Source organism: Mustela putorius, unplaced genomic scaffold (assembly GCF_011764305.1).
Source record: "Mustela putorius furo isolate JIRA1106 unplaced genomic scaffold, ASM1176430v1.1 tig00003972_pilon_pilon_pilon, whole genome shotgun sequence".
NCBI classification, from domain to species: Eukaryota; Metazoa; Chordata; class Mammalia; order Carnivora; family Mustelidae; genus Mustela; species Mustela putorius.
In genome coordinates this window covers 26,008,392-26,026,550 of record NW_025422115.1, presented here as the reverse complement: position 1 = coordinate 26,026,550, position 18,159 = coordinate 26,008,392, and the positions used below count along the sequence as shown (strand labels likewise).

The window sequence follows — 18,159 nt, the reverse complement described above, 5'->3', positions numbered from 1 at the left end:
TCATTAGGCTCTGCCCATCACCCGGCTTGAATAAAATCAGGTTTCTAATCCTTTGGATTCCTTGGAATAATTCTGTCACTGTACAGAAAGTCCTAATGGGAACCGTTGGGCACAGTGTCCCCAGATATCCGTCAGTCACCCGTGATGGTGCAGGCTGACAGCTCGCGGTGAAGCTGGCCATGGGGCGTCCTCCTCGACGGCTCCCTGGCGTGTGCAGAGCGCCGCTGCCCCCCCACGAGCTCCCCCCCCAGGGCTCGTCTGGTTTTTTTTTCCTTCCATGGAACTCGAGAGCTTAGAACGCCCGAGTTTGCTTTTCCATTCAGGTTTGGAAAAAATACTTGAAGGGTCCACAGGAGGAAAAGACCAGTTTCTCCTGGAACCCCAGGCTGGGGGAGGTGGTGAAGGGCTTCGGGAAGCAGAGAGAGACGCCGGGTCAGCAGAAGCAGGTGCGGGAGTGGAAGGGCTACGGGCCTGGGGGTTTCGAAGTGTGTTCACCACAGAAGCAGACTTCAGTGAGCCTCCTCCGGGGGGGCCGGGCCTGACCTGGCCGTTTCTCGTGCGCAGAAAGGCAGAGCACGGACGTGGGAGCCTTTGGGAGTCGGAGGCCCCAGGCAGGGGAAGTGGGAGCGGGCGCTGGCCATGGTTCTGAACGCGAGCCCGGGCTGGGCTCCTCAAGGACGCCAGCCAAGGCCGAGCAGCTGGCCGGCGCCGGGGAAGGCGCTGGGCGGCCCCTCCCTGGACCGCGGGCGTCCGTCTCCAGCTGCCGGTGGAGGTGCTGCTGCTGCTGCTTCCGTCTCCAGCCGCCGGTGGTCCGAGGTGCTTTCCGCCGTTCGTGTTCTCGCTGGCACATCCAGGACCGTCCTCTCTGCGTGGTTTAATTAGCTGAAAGCCAGTCCCCAGGGCAGGGCCCGGCATCAGGGTCTTCCTTGCGGGCGGCCCAGGCTGAGCTTCTGAAAGCAGCCCTTGGGTGTGGCGTGTGAGCTTCTCTGCTGACAGAAATGAGACGCACCCATTGTAGGACGTCGGGAAGATGCTGACAAACTCAGGAAGGACTGTTTGTGTCCCTGATTTATTTTCAAGCATCTGTGCCCATCTCGGCGTTTTTTAACAAGATAGGGTGCAGGCTTCTATCATCCTTTCCTGCGTTCACGATGTACTGTGGCATGTTCCCGTGTTCGGCGAAGTGTGGGGCTTTGCCTCAGAGAAGAGTGAGCGGGCTGGGGCGTGAGGGACACGCCTGTGTCTGACTCCTCTCACCTGTGCCCTCGGTGGCTTGAGGCCCGGGAGCAGACCGCGGCTGTGGGCTCTGACCTGGAGAGTGGACCCCAAGCACATGCCCTGTGGTCACCCGGGTGGAGAGAGACCGGGACTGGCCAAGGAGGGGGCTGTGATAAAAATAGGTCCTGCCTGTGGGTGAGCCCTCTGTCCCTGGAGGCGTGGGAGTGCCGTCCAAGAAAGCGCTCCCTAGGCCTGTTTTTAGGGGACCATATGGCAGAGCTATGAGCCCAGGAGCATGGGGGGTGGGCCAGCCCAGCAGCCAGGGGGACGGTCTCCAGGGAGGGTCTGGGGGAGACTGACAGGGCTGCAGCCTAGCTGTCCCATCAAGCTCTGGGGGGGCAGCCGGGTAGGCGACCCTGAGCCCCTGAGTGTTCCTGGGCTCGTTTCCTGGGACGTGGTTCCCCAACCCCACTGTTGAGCACCTTTCCCCCAAAAGCTGATGTCTCCCGCAGATGAGGTCTTGCTAACTAGGTCCGGTTCCCAGAGCTCACAGCACAGCCGTGTGGCCTCCAGGGACCCCCCCGCCCCGCTCCTGTACCGGGCTTCCCTGGGATTGTGCGGACGGACTGTTCTTCCCAGTCCTCGGCTGTTCCTTGTGGGCCTCCTGTTCCATGAGGTGCGTTGGCCCCGTTGTGCTTCACATGCGGCTGGGCTCCTCAGAGAGTGCCGCGCCCCTCCCGGTCTCAGGACCCCCACGCTCTGCCTTTGGAAGCCCGCTGAGTCACTCTGGGACACAGGCCTGCTGTCGACGGGCCCCTGCTTGAGCCCTGGCTCCCGTCTTTTCCAGCGGTGTTCGGACACTGCACAGTTTGCACCGCGAACCTTGTCTGGGTGGGGCTGTGAGCCACTCTCCAGCCGGTCCGACCTCAGGAAGGCTGTGTTGGCCACCATGGGCCAGGAAGACTGCCCCACCCCCGTGTGTGGGTTCTGGCTGTGTAGTCAGGGGCCAGCTGAGCTGAGCAGGGGAGGTGGTCTTGGAGGGTACTAGCATAGCAGGGCTGGGCAGCCTGTCAGAAACCACAGATGAGGAGGAGGCGGCCCCAGGATGGATGTGCAAGCAGAAAAGAGATTCCGGCCGTAAGAACGGTGCATGCAAAGTCCCTGGGGTCGGGAAGCTGGCTTGGGAAGGCTGAGAAATCGGCAGGAGAGTGTGTGCTTCCTATAGTCTCGGTGGGGCGTTGGGTGTCCCTGTGAACATGGGGCTTCTGATAGATGAATGGCTAGGGAGAGATGCAGGGATCTGACCGGCTTAGCCCTCAGTCCTGAGAGAGTCCATGGCCAAGGCCTTGTAGGGACTGGCCATCCTGGGGGGTTCACTGGCCAGTGGGGGGGCATCAGGGGGTCTCCTGAGAGACCTTCTTGCCCTGGGTGTTATGAGAGGAAGGGGCATGGGTGTGACAGGCCTGGCTGTGGGATGGCCCTGGGGGCCGGGCGTGGGAGGGGCTGGAGTGGGGTGGGGCAGGCCAAGACTGTTCACGGGGCCTCGAGTGCCGAGCCAGAGGCTGGACCTTCCATGGGGCTGGGGCTTTCTGGGCTGTGGCTCGTCAGGCCGGGCCTCGTATCGATCACTTGTTGAGTGCCAGGCACCGTCCCGAGAGCTCACCTGTCACCTCCCCATGGGCTTTGGCTCAGGTGGGGGGCTGGACTGACTGGCCTGGGGGCTCTGGGGGGAGGCCGCACCCACGGGGGAGCCTCCACTCCAGAAGAGGGTCACGGGAACCCAGTGATTGTTCACGTCTGGTTCATGCCTGGAGCGGCTGTCAGCAGTCTGGGCTCTCCGTCACTCCTGGAGATTGGAAGTGGCAGTGGGTCCGGGAGGCAGAGCAGTTTATTAGGGGCGAAATTAGATTCCAGGTCCTAATGGACAAGACAGGCAAGAGTCTCCCGGGGGCCGGGTGGCAAGTCTGGACAGGAGGTCCCGCTGTGGCCTCGTGCGGGCTGGTGTTCTCTCCGCCTGGGCCCTGCCAGGCTTCTGGGCCACCAGCCCCCAGGGAGGCACAGACGTACTGTGGCGAGGGGGAGAGTGTGCTCAGACCCTGGGTGGCCGCCGCGAACGGCTCCAGAGCCTCCGTTTCCCGCCTGTAGCATGGGCGAGAGCACGTCCTGCCTCCAGTCATGGCCGGCACGTGGTCGCCTCGCTGTGCATGTTAGTCTGACGGGGGAGAGCCTTCCCCTCCTTCCGAGAGCAGCCAGCCGGGGCTGGGGGGCGGTGCTGCGCTCAAACCTTCTCCTGTCCTTGCCGGTACCGTCAACGTCTGTTTTGTTACGGACGGAAACCAGACTGGAAGCCTCGGCTGTCTCCTGCCTGTCTTCGGGGCAGCGACGGCGTCCAGGGTGAGGGCCTGGCCCAGGAGGCTTTGCCTGGCCTCTGTGCTGGCCTCTCCCTGTTGACCCCAGGAACAAGATCGCAGGGGCTCTTTCCTGTCTTTCCAGAAACTATGCATTCTGTGCTCTCAGATGGAGTGAGGTGTGGGCGGGGGAGGCAAAGCAGAGGAGTGTCTCCCCGGGGGTGGGGGCCGCCCCCCTCGTGCGGGGGCAGGCGGAACTCACCCGTGCGCACACGTGTGCACGCCTGCTCGGTGCCCCCCCCCCCCCCGACCGGCAGGCGTGGCTACAGGCTGACCGCCGCGGGGGGCTCGTTGGTGGACCTGAGCCCCTCCGCTCGATGCCCCCGTCCCTCCGTCAGCACCTGCCTGCCCTGGGCCGCCCCGCACCAGCGCCCCGTAAGTCAGAATCCCAGAATCCCAGAATCCCAGAGAGGCCCCTGCCGGCCTCTCTGCTCCCCGCTCAGGCTGTGGCTCAAGTCCCTTCTGACGCCGGCGGAGGTCTCGTCTGCCGCAGGGTGAGCACCGCCCGCTCGCTGCGGGCCTGGGCGGGGCTGGCCGGCACCCAGGCGGCAGACGAGGGGTTGTCCTCGGCTGCTCCCTCTCCAGGTGGCCCCTTTCCTCGTGGTCGGGTGAGCTCTGTCTGAGGCCCTCCTCACCCCCCGCCTCGTGCCTCCCATCCTGCCCCCCCACCCCCAGTCTGGGGCTGGAGACCGGCTGCTGAGATACTTGTCTCCTTGGCAACCGGGGGATTTCACCGTGAGACGCGATCTCAGGCTGTGGCTGCGGGAGGAGAACCACCCGGTCCTGGCACCGGGGACGCCTCCCTCCTGTCTTCCACGGCAGCCTGGACGGTTCCCAGGCTGGAGGGCTGAGAAGGGCTGCACAGAGCGGCTATGGGAGGGGCTCCAGCCGCAGAGCCCCCCCGGCCTCACCAGGAGGAAGGGGACCAGCCATCCTGGGCCGGCAGAGCAAAGATGTCTGTCTCAACTTCTCCTCTTGAGCCGTGTGGGTCCTCCGGGGCCTGGAGGAGTGGGCACTCTGAGCCCACGGTGTGCTCTGAGGGGACCCACGGGGGTGCTGGTGGTGGTCCCTGGGCTCCTCTCCCCACATGTCTCTTGAGGACCGGGAGTGGGCAGAAGGGTCCCTTGCCTCAGCCATCAGGAGCAGAGGGAAAGGCCACGGGAGGTGAGGCGAGAACAGGCCCCTTCAGATCCCTGAGAGTCGGCGGGCAGCTCCAGATCTGCCCAGGGCTGCGAGGGGACCCCATCTGCCCTGCAGGAGGATGGCCCCTGTGTCCACGCTAGCCCCTCCCCCAGGATCCCGGGGCTGGACCCACTCGGGTGTCTGCATCGCCGAGGACACTGTGCTCGGGCCCTCGAGCAGCTTCCTGAGCTCAGTTCCCCCATGTGAGGGTGGGTGCGAGTGGGTGGTGGCAGGGGGCTGGCGGGGTTCCTGGTCCCCCAGGTGCCTGCAGACAGGAAGGTGCCTGGAAATAAATGTATCCTCTGTTGTTCAGCTTACGTGCGCTGGGGGTCGGGGAGGTGATCGCCGTTGGGGGCCTCCTCTCCGGAACGGGGGACCCCGTCCTGGCCTGGAGATGTGGCTCGGCCAGCGGGTGGTCGCTCTGCCTGGGGCTCTGCTTGTCTTTGCTGCGGCCTTACGCGCTGCCTGCCTCCCCCGCCCCCTCACGGGTGGGCCGGGCCCACCTCTTCCCAAGCGCGCACCCCGGCGCCTGCGGGGGCCGTCCGTTCTAGAACCTCCGGTGCAGGGCGGCCGCTGTCAGAGTTGGCTCCGCTCCCCTGGCTGAGAGGGACCTTCCCAGAGTTCACGCTTCCCTGAGGGTGACTCTGCAGCTCCCCATCACGGCCTGCTGGGAAGGCAGCCTGTCCACGGAGCACGGCCAGGCTGTTCCGGAATGTTCCAGGGTGCCGGTCAGAGCCGCCCACAGGAAGCTGGGCACACAAGCCCTGGTCGCCTTGGGCCCGGGGCTTTCTCTCCTTCACTTCAGGGGAACGTTTTCTGACAGCGCGGGTCTGTGCGTGGAGGCCGCCCGCCCGCACGCGGGTGACGGCGACGCCAGGCGCCCCCTGCCCCGTTTTCCCATCTGGTCAGACGTGCCCCCTGCCGGGTCCCAGAGCCCGCCGTCTTCCCCATCTCTGGGCCACCCCACGTGCTCTTCCCTTCTCCCCTCTCGGCCCCGCCCATTCCTCGTCACCTTCGTGGACACCTCCTCAGGGAGGCCTGCCAGATTGCTCGTCTCCCTGGGCTCCCTGCATTTCCGCACCGAGCCAAGCTGAGTCGGGTGCCCTTCCTGCCGTGGGTGATACGTTCAGCCCCTGCCATCAGCCAGGCCTCCAGGGTCCTGACCCAGAACCTGGGAACCTCCACGTCCCCTGTCCCGGGCAGGTCCTCCCTGTGCGGGCGCCACCTCCCCCCACTGACTGACTTGGGAGAAGACCCCAGCAGGCAGAGGGTCCAGCACATGAGCCATCTGGACGTTTTCTCCAGGGCTCAGTTAATTGAATAAATTGTCTAATGAAAGGAAATTAATTGTGGTTTTGAAATGTGACTGTTTTTTCGCTCGTGTCGTATCTGGCTGGCGGGTGCTGGCCTTGCCTTCTTTATCTGCGGGGAGTGCGCCGGGACCCCCTCCCCAGCCACGCTCCCAGGGAGGGTCTTTGGGGTGCATGGGGCAGGGCTGCCCGAGTTGCCCCAGGATGGGCTGAGGCTCAGAGCTGCTGGGGCAGCCCAGTTAGTGCGCCAGCAGGACACGGGCGGACCCAGCGGGGGCGGGCCTGGGTTAGCGTCCAAGCGGCTGGGCTCAGGTCGGACTGCGTGGGGGCCTCCTCCTGGGAGCCTGGTGGTCTTGATTCCTGGGGCGTCCAGGGAGGTGCGTGGTGTGTGGACCCCTGTCTAGCTCCCCACACCGTGTGCTTTGTGCTCTGGCTCCTGGCCTCAGGCACTCTGCTCTCTCAGACCCCAGGCTCACACTGTCCCCTTCAGCTGGACACCCTGCTGCTCTGTTGGACGGGGCCTTGGCGTCTGCGTTAGCGGCACGGTGTTTCCCGGCACCACTTACTGGGAACAGCGGGCCCTCTCTGCCCCCGCCATGCACAGCCAGGACCCAGCTCTGGCAGCCAAGGCCCTGGGCGGGTGTTCGTGAAGGACCGTGCTAACTGGAAGATGGGCGTGTTCTGTTTGTGAGCCTAGAAAGGGACAAGCGTATGCAAGGCAGAGGACCCAGACTGACTGAGGGACGTCCACGGGGCAGCCAGTGTCCCTCTCAGCATTCTGGGGACCTTCCCACAACCCAGAGCTGTTGACGCGGGAGTGTGGCAGGCGTGGTGGTGCGCAGTCCCTGGGGCGCGTTGCGGGCGTGGGTGCGGGGCTCTGCCCCCCGTGCCTCGTCTGTGCCACCGCTGACCGCCCTCGCCTCGGCCCCAGGTTCCTGCTGGTCTTCTCCTGCCTCGTGCTGTCGGTCTTCTCCACCATCAAGGAGTACGAGAAGAGCTCGGAGGGAGCGCTCTACATCTTGGTGAGCCCCTGGCGGGACGTCCAGCTGCGGAGCGGTGGTCGGCGCTCGGTCCCCAGCCCCTTGTCTCTGATCCCTCAGACCTGCTCCGTCTGAGCCTGGAGACTCGCCCCCCGCAGTGTTCCCTGATCTCTGGTCTCCAGCTTGGTGGACGAAGGCCCGCCCAGCCTCCCCTCTGCATTAGTGAGCGACCTTGCAGTGCCCACCGCCCCCGGGGTCATAGTGCCCCTACCTGCTTCTCCCCTAACAGACAGTCCACCCTGCTGCCCCCACAGCCTCTGAGAGCCCACCCCACTCCGTTCCCAAGTGCTCGCTAGAGCCCGAGGGCCCAGGTGCCCCCTCCCCGGGATGGTGGGGAGTCCCCACGATGGGGGCGCGGGGCGGGGGCACAGTGGGCTGAGGAGCTGACAGCCGCTGACAGGCAGGGGCGCGCACCATGGCAACCGTCGTGTAGTGTCTTTGTTGCTGCTGGTGACGGAAGGAGGCTGAGCAAGGTCCAGAGTGAACCTCAGAGGAGCCTGCCCTCCCCCCCCCACCCTTCGCTCTGGCCTGGGGGCCACCGGCCTCAGGGAGGCCACGCCCCCTTGCAGTAACCTGGGACCCTTCCTCAGCTTTGCTTTCCATGCTCCCCCCGCCTCGCCACCCCCACTAACACCGACTCACACGCTGGACGGGAACCCCCCCCCCCCGCTAACACCAGCTCACGCCGGATGGGAACCTCCCACACGAGCACCGGCCGGCTGGGTCCCAGCCCTGACCCCGGCCTGGGCGCGGCTCAGCCTGGCCTCTCCTGCAGGAAATCGTGACCATCGTGGTGTTCGGTGTGGAGTACTTTGTGCGGATCTGGGCGGCGGGCTGCTGCTGCCGGTACCGCGGCTGGAGGGGGCGGCTCAAGTTCGCCCGGAAGCCCTTCTGTGTGATAGGTGAGGCCAGAGAGGGTGCAGGCGGGCTGCCAGCCCCAAGACCGACGGGGGTGTGTGCTGGCCCCGGAGGCAGGCCGAGACTGCTGACTGGCCGCTTCCAGAAGTTTCTCCCACCTGCCTCTTGGTGCCCGCGCCGTGGTGAACGCGGTGGAGTGGCGGGAGAAGGCAGAGCCGTGGGGACGGCTGCTGCCCAGGGCAGGGCCGGGCGGGGTGAACCGTCGTGCGGCCCCCTTGCTGGTCCTTTGCATGTGGCTCCTGAACATCTGTCCGTCATCCTGGGGGCCCCCTCGCCTGCAGCCGGAACTGGCAGTGCAGGGGGCCAGCCCTGCCTCGAGCCCCGCCGTCTCCCGCAGACATCATGGTGCTCATCGCCTCCATTGCTGTGCTGGCCGCCGGCTCCCAGGGCAACGTGTTCGCCACGTCGGCGCTCCGCAGCCTGCGTTTCCTGCAGATCCTGCGCATGATCCGCATGGACCGGCGCGGCGGGACCTGGAAGCTGCTGGGCTCCGTGGTCTACGCCCACAGCAAGGTGAGCCCCGCCCCCACACCCTGCCTCAGATGCCCCGGGGGTCCGGGCACACAGGGCCCAGCCCATCCCCTTCCTGGGCATCCTCCCACGGCTGTGCTGTCCCGGGAGGCTCTGTCCGCGGCAGCTGGTCCGTGGCGCGCTGTGTGGTCAGTGGGGGCATGGGGCCGGTACTGCCCAGGCACGGGACCCCGGAGGCAGGGGGTCAAGGTGGCTGTGTCAGGGGCCTGCAGCCCCACCCCCCAGGAGGAGCCCAGCAGCCCCTCCTGTCTGAGCCCGGAGCTGGGGGGTTGGTGAGCAGGCCAGGGCCGGGGTCGGTCCCCGGACATGCTGAGGTGCTGAGGACCCCCCGGCTGGTCCAGGAGCCTCCTCCATGCCCAGGGAGGTCATCCCAAGGCTACAGCCTGAATGAATGCCTCAGGCCCCTGGGGGAGCGCCCCAAGCCTGGGGGACGGGGCGTGCTGGCCTGTGCGTGGGAGGCGCCCAGGTCCAGGGACCACCCAGCCCTGGGACTGTGAAACTGGACGCCCTGCTCCTCAGCCCCGTGCCCAGGGCCAGGGCCACACGGCCCAGCGTATGCTGGGGGCTGTGTGGGTCACTGAACCCATAGCACGCCTGCCCAGGGTGGGGACCCTCGGTGCTGCTAGGGTTGGGCCAGGCCGGACGCTGCCTGCTGGGATGGGCAGCCGTGACGGGGGCCCTTCTTCCAGGAGCTGGTGACGGCTTGGTACATCGGTTTTCTGTGCCTCATCCTGGCCTCCTTCCTGGTTTACTTGGCTGAGAAGGGGGAGAACGATCACTTTGACACCTACGCCGATGCCCTGTGGTGGGGCCTGGTGAGTGCTGCTGCTGGGTCCTCGTCCTGCGGTGGGGCCTGGTGAGTGCTGCTGCTGGGTCCTCGTCCTGCGGTGGGCCCTGGTGAGTGCTGCTGCTGGGTCCTCGTCCTGTGGTGGGGCCTGGTGAGTGCTGCTGCTGGGTCCTCATCCTGCGGTGGGCCCTGGTGAGTGCTGCTGCTGGGTCCTCGTCCTGTGGTGGGGCCTGGTGAGTGCTGCTGCTGGGTCCTCGTCCTGTGGTGGGCCTGGTGAGTGCTGCTGCTGGGTCCTCATCCTGCGGTGGGCCCTGGTGAGTGCTGCTGCTGGGTCCTCGTCCTGTGGTGGGCCCTGGTGAGTGCTGCTGCTGGGTCCTCGTCCTGTGGTGGGGCCTGGTGAGTGCTGCTGCTGGGTCCTCGTCCTGTGGTGGGGCCTGGTGAGTGCTGGCTGCTGGGTCCTCATCCTTCCCTGGGGGTGCTCCCCCGCCTGCCCGCTGCAGCCCCCCCCAGGAGGTGCCCCCCCCCCCCCCCCCCCCTGCCCCCACCCCAGGAGACAGGAGGACTCTCAGCAGGAGGTGCTTCCTGGCGCCACCTGCTGGCCGGTCAGAAGCAGGTGCCCGGACAGGGCGGCAGGGCGTATGCGTGGCTGGCGTCCCGGTGGGGGAGGCCACTGCTGTCCCCCCCAGACATCATGGTGCTCTTCGCCCCCATCGGTGTGCTGGCTTCCGGGGAGCCTGTGCCCGGCTCTGGCCAGTCACTGACCTTCCTTTTTCCTCGGCCCCCGGTGTATGAGGACTCTGAGCTGGAGGACAGGAGGGGGCAGTTGGGACAGGAGACTTTGAGAAACGGACACCGGGGCCCGTGGCTCTCCTGGGCTCCACCTTCCAGGCTGCCCCATCCAGGGGAGATCTGGAGCCATTGGCGCGGCCGCCCGACTCCCAGGTCCCTGGAGGACCCTCTCCTGTCATCTGCTTCTTCTTGGGCCACCCTGGGTGGGGACGGCCCCGTGTCTGTGCCTGGTGGGGACAAGGCCGTGCCCTGTGGGCTTCATCCCCATTAGCTGGATGGAACTCGGCCTGGCCCCCACGCCGGCCCCTGTCCACGGAGGTCCCTGGCAGGGCGCAGGAGGGCCCCTCCTCCGCGGGGCTCTTCCCGAGGGAGCGGAGTGCTTGTCCTGGGGGGCGCGTGGAGGGTTGCATGGGTCCGCTGTCTCCCAGGACTCCAGACCCCCTTCCACAGATGCTGGTTGTGTGGCCTCTAGCAGATAATTCATATCTAACGGGGAGAAGGAATGTGCAGTCTTTCCTCACATTTCAGTGAGAATGCAATTCATCTGTAATTATTTTATTGATCGCCGGGAGCCCTGGAGTCTGTGTCCTCTGATCCAGCCGTGCGGGAAGCACGGGCCCTGGGCCAGTGGCTGGCGACGCAGCGCATCCCGCCCCCAGGCCCCGCTCTTGGGCCGGTCTTCCCATCTCTGAGAACCGAAACTCTTACTGGAGGGTTTTACCGAGACCGTGTTCGCACATGTGCCCACACGACGCACGAATAGTGTGCAGGTGTTGCCGTGAGTGTGCCTGGGGGCAGAGGCAGCAACTCCTGCGGTCTTTCTCGGGGGTTTACCTCCAGATCCCAAGCAACATGCTTACACTGCCCTTTCCCGATGAAGCTTCATACCTTAGTGACCCACTTGGAGGACCTTGGCCGTCCTCATTGTTCTAGGGAGACGACGTCCTCTCTGAGTTGCCTTCCTTCGGCTCTGCAGGCCTGCAGGGCGGGGGGGGGGGGGGTCCGCACCTGCATCCCTCCCACGCCCGCCCCGATGCTCCCCTCGAGTCTCCCCTCACTCTGGAGGAGCAGGCCGGTGTCTCTGAGACCTCAGGTCTATGGGTGTCCCACTGCCACACACCCGGCTGCTGGGAGCCACTGAGGGCAGGGCCTTTCCCTCTGGGCACTTTGGGAACCATCTCCCATGTGCTTCTGGACTGGGAGCCGCCGTGGGGGGTCCTCCTGTTCACCTGCTTTTGCCACCTGGACTCCCGAGCCAGTCTGCCCAGCTCTGTCTGGGCCGGACGATACCTGCACCGACCTCAGGACCTTGGGATGTGTCTGTCTGGTTCTTCTGTTTCCTCGTGTGTTTGTCCAGCTCCTAGGAGACGTGCCCAGCTTTTTGTCTCAGCTTCATGTTAACTTCATTTTCAAAATTACTTTGTTTTATGGATAAGATTTCTTGTCTCTGTGAGAGGATCTTGATGTCTTTGAGGTCTTCTGTCCCCTGGAGGGCTTTCGGCAAGTCTTGGGTTCACCCATACTGTTGCCTTTTCATGGAGCCTGTCCCCGTCTGTCCCTCCCCCTCTGGCCTGGCCTGTCCCCCTGCCGACCGTCCCCTCCAGTCCTTCCCCCAGCTGGCCCGTCCCCCTGTCTGCCCATCCCCCGCCGGCCATCCCCCTCCGGCTCGTCCCCAGGCTGGTCTGTCCCTCGCTCCTGCCCTGGAGTGGAGGAGGGGCTCGCTGGGGCTGGGGTCCAGGGGCCTCTCCTTCCTGCTGGGCTCTCTCACCCGGACTCCCGTCATGTCTCCTGGCCCCGGCCCCGTCCTCTGGTGTCTCCTCTCCACAACCTCAGCGGTCGCCCAGTGGAATTTTAAGGGGAAATGGTGGTTTGAAGTGCCTTTTGTCTTTAAAATATGCATTTATACTGAAGACCTTGATAATCCCGCGCTGAGTGGAGTTTCGACCAGGGAGGTTTTAACGGTGAGGAGCGGGTCCCCTTACGGCCCTTGCCCACTCCTGGCTGCCTCTTTCTCACTCCCGGTCCCTTTCCAGAACTTTCTGCGCATGCCTGAATGGGGACGGTGTCCCCCTTCTCACTGTATGTACGCAGGCCCCGAAGTCCCCGCCCGGGGGGCCATGATTCATCCAGTGCTGTTTTCTAGACTCCACGGTGGGCTTTCGGCGGGCTCCGTGCCCCGAGTCTGGGGGACAGCCCCAGGGGCTGCAGGTGGATGCTGAGGGATGCCCCGTCGGCAGAACGGGTGGGGGCCGCCTGGCTCTCACCCTGTGGGCAGTGGGCCTCCTGTGTGCCTGAGGGCCTTGTGCCTGGGCACAGTCCTCTCTGCCGCACACCAGGGAGCCGGCCCTGCCTCCCGTCCTGCTGGGGCAGCTCACGTGCTCTACACTTCTGAGGGGCCCTTCCTGAACTTTCGGCCTCCGCTTCTAAGTCACCTTCCCAAAGGCCCCATCGCACGAAGGTCCCGTCCTGTCCCTGTCCTCTGCCCCCTGGGGCTCCTGCTTGGCACCATCCCTGTCCAGCTGCTGGTTCTTCCTGGGCTTTCTGACTGCTGCCCCTGCCATGAGCCCAGAGCTGCCACCTGCCACCCCCCACCCCCATGGGAAGCCGCTCGGCCCCCTTGCTGGGTGGCTCCTCTGGCTCTGGCAGGTGTGGAGTGGGAAGAGAGGCTCCTAGGGACCCCACAGCCCGCCCTGGAATGGGGAGAAAGAGGAGGATCTGGAGAGTGTGCGGCTAGGGCAGGGACGCAGGGCGGCAGCATGGGCGCCGGCCTCACCGGGCCTCGTGTGGTTGACGTGGGAGCGGCGGCCTGGGTGCCCGTCCAGCGTGTCCTGAGGGCGGGCCTTTGTGTGAGACTCCTGGGGGCTGGGAAGAGTGTCCAGGTCAGGATTGTGGCCTCCACAGTGGTCATGGCCGGGCCTGGCTGACCGACCATCCTTCCCACAGATCACCCTGACGACCATTGGTTACGGGGACAAGTACCCCCAGACCTGGAACGGGAGGCTCCTGGCCGCCACCTTCACCCTCATCGGCGTCTCCTTCTTCGCTCTTCCCGCGGTAAGTCCTGCTGCCCCTTCCTGCCTTTGGTGGGGGCCACGTGCAGGCCCAGGCTCCTGTCCACCTGGGGTCCATGGGACAGGGGCACAGCTCCCGGCAGGGTCCCCAGCACTGCGGGAGCTCAGGGCGGCAGGTCTGGTGCAAAGATCTGGTGCCCTTCGCCCTTTCAGGGCTGCCCTGGCCGGGGGCTGGTGGGAGCACTCTGTCCTCGAGCTGTGGCCTCTGTCTGTCACTCTGGCCTCTCAGCCTTACAGGACTGGCCAGTAGGCCCCTGTGACCAAGAGCAGTGCTTTGCAGTGCACAGATCCCTGTCAAGTCTCTAGGCGACCTCACAGAGGGGACGAGCTCTCTGTTAACCGTTAGGCAGGACAGAGGGTGGCTGGTGGGGGACCCCGCTCTCCACTAGGAGCCTGGGCCTACTCCCCCTTCAGGGCCCACGGTTAGGAAGGAGGGCGATCTCTGGGCCCAGGCGGGTTTCAGGGGCGCATCGTCATGCGCATGAAAGCCAGAGGTTTCCTTGACCCTAAGTTCAAGTGTTCTCCCCCAGCTTGGTCCCAAGTGGTTAGGGACGGAGGCGGTGGTGAGGCTGAGCCTGTGCGTCCCCCCAGTGTGTGTGGGCTGGGCTGGGAGTGGGTGCTGTGGCCCCAGGCACATGGTCTGACCCTGATGGTTCCCAGGGCATTCTGGGGTCTGGCTTTGCTCTGAAAGTTCAAGAGCAACATCGGCAGAAGCACTTTGAGAAGAGGCGGAACCCTGCAGCAGGCCTGATCCAGGTGAGTCCGTGCGCCCCCGGGTCTCCCCCACCCGGACAGGCCGCAGCCCCTGCAGGAGCGTGGAAGTCAGGGCCACGTGCTGGGAACCGGTGCAGACACCCAAGGCCTGTAGTCGTAACAACATGGGTGGTGGCTGCTGCCCTGCGTGGGCCGCGGGCCTCTGGGGGCAGGTGTGCCGGCTCTCCCACGCTGCACAGAGACCCCACTCAGCGAGCTGTGCAGCCTGTCCCACTGCTGGGGGCTCAGATCCCCTTGGGGTCCAGCCAGGCTTCCTGAGTGGGACCCCCAAGCAGCAGGCTGCCCAAGGGGTCCCTCTCCAAAGCCGGGGAGCCGGTGGACATGGCCCCGTCTCCCGGGTCTTTCCTTTTTAAAGATGGGGACTGCCCGGGGGTATCTTACCTCTCAGTTCTCAGGAACTGGATCACAACCTTCCATCAGCCAGGGCAGTGTGCCCGCAAGCAGCTGCTGGGGGCACGTGGTCTAGACGCCCTTGTCTAGCACCCCTGGCCCTGGCCCCAGGACGTTCCTGGTATGGCTGCTGGCGTCGGGGAGGGAGGGGCAGCGGTGCCTCGTTCTGGAAGTGCGGTGGTTTGCGTTGGGCTCTGATGGCCCCCAGAAGGGTCAGCTCAGGACTTTACCTGGACATTGTCTCAGGGCTGGAGTGGCTCCTGGACACATGGACATCGGTAGGTCACCAGTGGACAAATTTCAAAGGAGGAATGGCATACGTTTGACGTAGAACTCACCTTCTGTTTCTTTACGTGGTTTAAAAGATGAGTGTGTGAGACCGCAGCCACAGAGCCGCATTTCTGGCTCACAGGGCATCAGATGTGACCTCTAACGGTGGCAGCATGGGGACGGGGGTGGCCAGGGGTGTGGGGAGCAGGGTCTGTGCATTGTTGCGGAAAAGTGGGCCTGCATTTAGACTAGACGACTGTGGGCATGAGACACCAACCTCATCCACAGGGGAACCATTCAGAAAACAGCTTGTATTAAAACTTCAGTAAAGGCCAAGAGCAAGGGAGTCCAAGTCAAACACCAGATGATGTAAAAATGTAAAAACACAGCCTAACTCAAGGGACGGCAGGGTGGGGGCGCTCAGAAGCTCATGCAGCAGGAGGCCTGTCCATAACCACGTCACATGGACGTGGATGAGCTCTCCCAGGTGAAAAGCAGGGGGTGGGGGTGGGCAGAAAATATTTAAAATCTACCCAGCTGTATGCTGTCTGTTGGAGACTCACCCCAAGCCCGGGGACAGTGACAGGCTGAACGTAGAAGAAAGGAGAGAGATTTTCCCCGGGAACCCTGACCTCCAGAGGGCCAGGGCGTGCACTGAGTCCGACCCTGTGACGGGAGTCAAAGGAGGTAGGGACGTGTTGACAGAAACCAGTCCACAAGGGACCCTGACAGTCACGTACGCACTGACACAGAACCCCAAGTGTATGCAGCAGAAACGGACAGAATTATCGGGCGACATAGACGTTTGTGTGGTAAGAGCTGGAGACGTGGACACCCCAGCTCGTCCTGGACGGAAGAGCCCGGGACACAGAAGACCTGGGCCCAGGAGCCGGCTGGACCCGCAGATGCCCTGGGACAGCCCAGTGCGTTCCTGCTTGGAGCACAGGGAACATTCCCCAGGACGGACCATTTCTGGGGCCACAAAACAAGTCTCAAACGATGGTATTATCAACATCCAACAGGAAAGAACGGGCTCTTCCACAAATGACGCTGGGACGACCAAACATCCAATTTTAAAAGAATACTGTTTGACTCTTATACTGAATTAACTGAAAATGGGTCAAAAACCAAATTATAAGAGCTAAAACTATGAAATTCTTCGAAGAAAACAGGAGTGAATTTCCATGGCTTTGGTTTCTTAGGATACCTAAAGCACAAGCAAAAGAGAAAAAAAAAAGCATTTGGGATTTTTATCAAAATTAAAAAGTTTTGTGCTTCAAGGGACACTATAAAGAAAGCGTAGAGTTAACCCACAGAATGGGAGAAAATATTTGCACGTATTTCTGAGAAGAGTCTAGTATCTAGAACATAAGGAACTTCCACAACTTGGGAACGAAAAGACAAAGTAACTTAGAAATGAATTTGAGCAGACATTTCTCCCGATGAGCACAGGGAAGGCTCCCCGTCATCTGTCATCAGGGAAGCGCAAACCAGAGCCCACGAGAGCCGAGGTGGGAAAACGGGAGAGGTGGGTGCGGAGAAACCGGAGCCGGGGAGCCTGGGCCCTCAGGGTGCACTGCCCGAGGACCCGGCAGCGCCCCCATGAGCATACCCCAAAGACCTGGAAACCAGGGTTCAACCAAAATCTTCGCCAGGACATTTGCCGCGGCGCTCCTTGCAGTAGGACAACCCGCGCCTCCTGTGGAAGAACCAATTACGGCGTCTGCGAACGAGGGGACGTCACTCGAACCTGGAAAGAACGGGCGGGCCTTGCAAACGTCGTGATGAAAACTGGTCTCCGAAGGCCGGGTGTGGTGTGGTCGTGCTGAGGGGACATCAGGAACGGGGGGGGGGACGCAGGTGGACGCCCCGGGCTGGCGGGCGCGGGGCTTTCCGGGGCCAGCGGTGACCAGCGGTGGTTGCGTGGCGGCTGTGGACGCGCACCCGTTGCCCCAAGTCGCACACCTTGAAATGGCGCATCTGGGTGTGTTTCACCGCGGTGAGGACTGAAAACCAGCGGGGGCGGGAGCTCTGGCCAGATGAGGACAGTCTGGGGCCCAGCGGCCAGGGCTGCACTCAGGCTCTCTCCCTCACTGAGCGCCCGGGTCGTGGCTTCCGGGAGGACCGAAGCGCGTGTCCCTGCTCCGCCCCTGGCCCGGGCTCCTGGGGTCACCCCTGTGTGCACCCGGCGTGAGGCCCGCCTGTGGGCGGGGAGCGCAGGAGTGACCGCCAGCGGCAGGTGAGGCGGGTCCCGGAAGGCTCTGCACAGGCGTGTGCGCCGGACACAGGGTCCCCGAGGCTGGCAGGGGCTGGGCACCCGGGGAGGCATCTGACCTTCACCCCTTTCCCTCTGCAGTCGGCCTGGAGGTTCTACGCCACCAACCTGTCCCGCACGGACCTCCACTCCACGTGGCAGTATTACGAGCGCACGGTGACTGTGCCCATGTACAGGTACCCGCCGCCGCCGCCCCATCCGCTGCATCGCCTGGGGTTCATTTTGTTTGTTCTGAAACCCCATCTTTTGGTTGTTCATGATTTTCGTTAATTTTTCTTTATTTTTTTTTAAACAATGTGTGTACTTTTCGAGGAGTTCTGTGTGTGATTTATTCCGCAGCATTAATTTTGTTCTTTGTTTTATAGCTCGTGGTTCTCCCCTCCATCCGCCCCTTTGCTTAGCTTCCTTGCTGTCGGTCGCGCTGTGTTGTGGGCATTGCGGAGACCGGCCCTCCCGAGAGCTTCTCGGGGTCCGCAGCCTGGCACCGAGCCCCGGCAGGGCCGGCCCCAGAGCCTGGGAAGTGGAAGGGTAACTGTGACGCTCTGCCCGTCAGCGAGGACCAGGGTCGCTGTGTTGAGGAAGGGCCCTATTGAGGCTCCAGGGCCAAGAGGGCGCTGCCCAGGGCAGCAGGGACGAGCCCGTCACCCCCTGAACCCCCCGCCCCACAGAACAGAGCACACAGACCCCTGGCAGGTGCCCTCTGGTGGGAGCGGAGGGCCGGGAAGCCCTCACGGGGAGCCGTTGGTGCAGGCAGAGCCAGTGGCCCCCGAGGCCCCGGGGTTGCCAGCACGCAACTTTCCACCTTTTCTCGAGGGCGGGTGGCAGCCCAGAAAGAGAGCGTGGCCCCCCAGGGTGTGTCTGTGCCAGGCTCTGGTGGAGAACAAGGTCTGAGGTGAAATGGCCCACGGCCCTTGGGATATACCCCATCCGGCTTGCGTGTGGGGGCAGGGGGGGCAAGCTGAGCCCTGGGGCTCCCCAGCCCGAGGGTGCCCCTTGCCTGCCCTAGAGGTCCCCCCCCAGGGCCCTCACCGGAGGGTGGGCTGATGGCCAGCTGGGGTAGGGCTCTTGGCTGGGCAGCAACCCCTTGAGGACCCCAGGTTAGCGACGGCCAGACAGGGTGGGGCTGTCCCGTCCTGCCCCTGCCTCTCCCCTACAGAGACGCGTCACCAGGCCAGGGCGTGTGACCCCACCATTCC

General features: G+C 64.1%; 1 protein-coding gene across 15 annotated transcripts in view; it reads left to right on the top strand.

The window, feature by feature from the left end:
- KCNQ2 (potassium voltage-gated channel subfamily Q member 2) overlaps window positions 1–18,159 on the top strand; it is a 51,985-nt gene that overhangs the window by 8,184 nt on the left and 25,642 nt on the right. For all 15 annotated transcript variants that reach the window (XM_045070671.1, XM_045070682.1, XM_045070675.1 and 12 more), the window contains exons 2-8: window positions 7,050–7,140; window positions 7,934–8,060; window positions 8,414–8,589; window positions 9,297–9,422; window positions 13,127–13,237; window positions 13,915–14,010; window positions 17,045–17,139. In XM_045070671.1, the coding sequence (XP_044926606.1) occupies window positions 7,050–7,140; window positions 7,934–8,060; window positions 8,414–8,589; window positions 9,297–9,422; window positions 13,127–13,237; window positions 13,915–14,010; window positions 17,045–17,139 (822 nt within the window). The remainder of the gene's footprint in view (window positions 1–7,049; window positions 7,141–7,933; window positions 8,061–8,413; window positions 8,590–9,296; window positions 9,423–13,126; window positions 13,238–13,914; window positions 14,011–17,044; window positions 17,140–18,159) is intronic.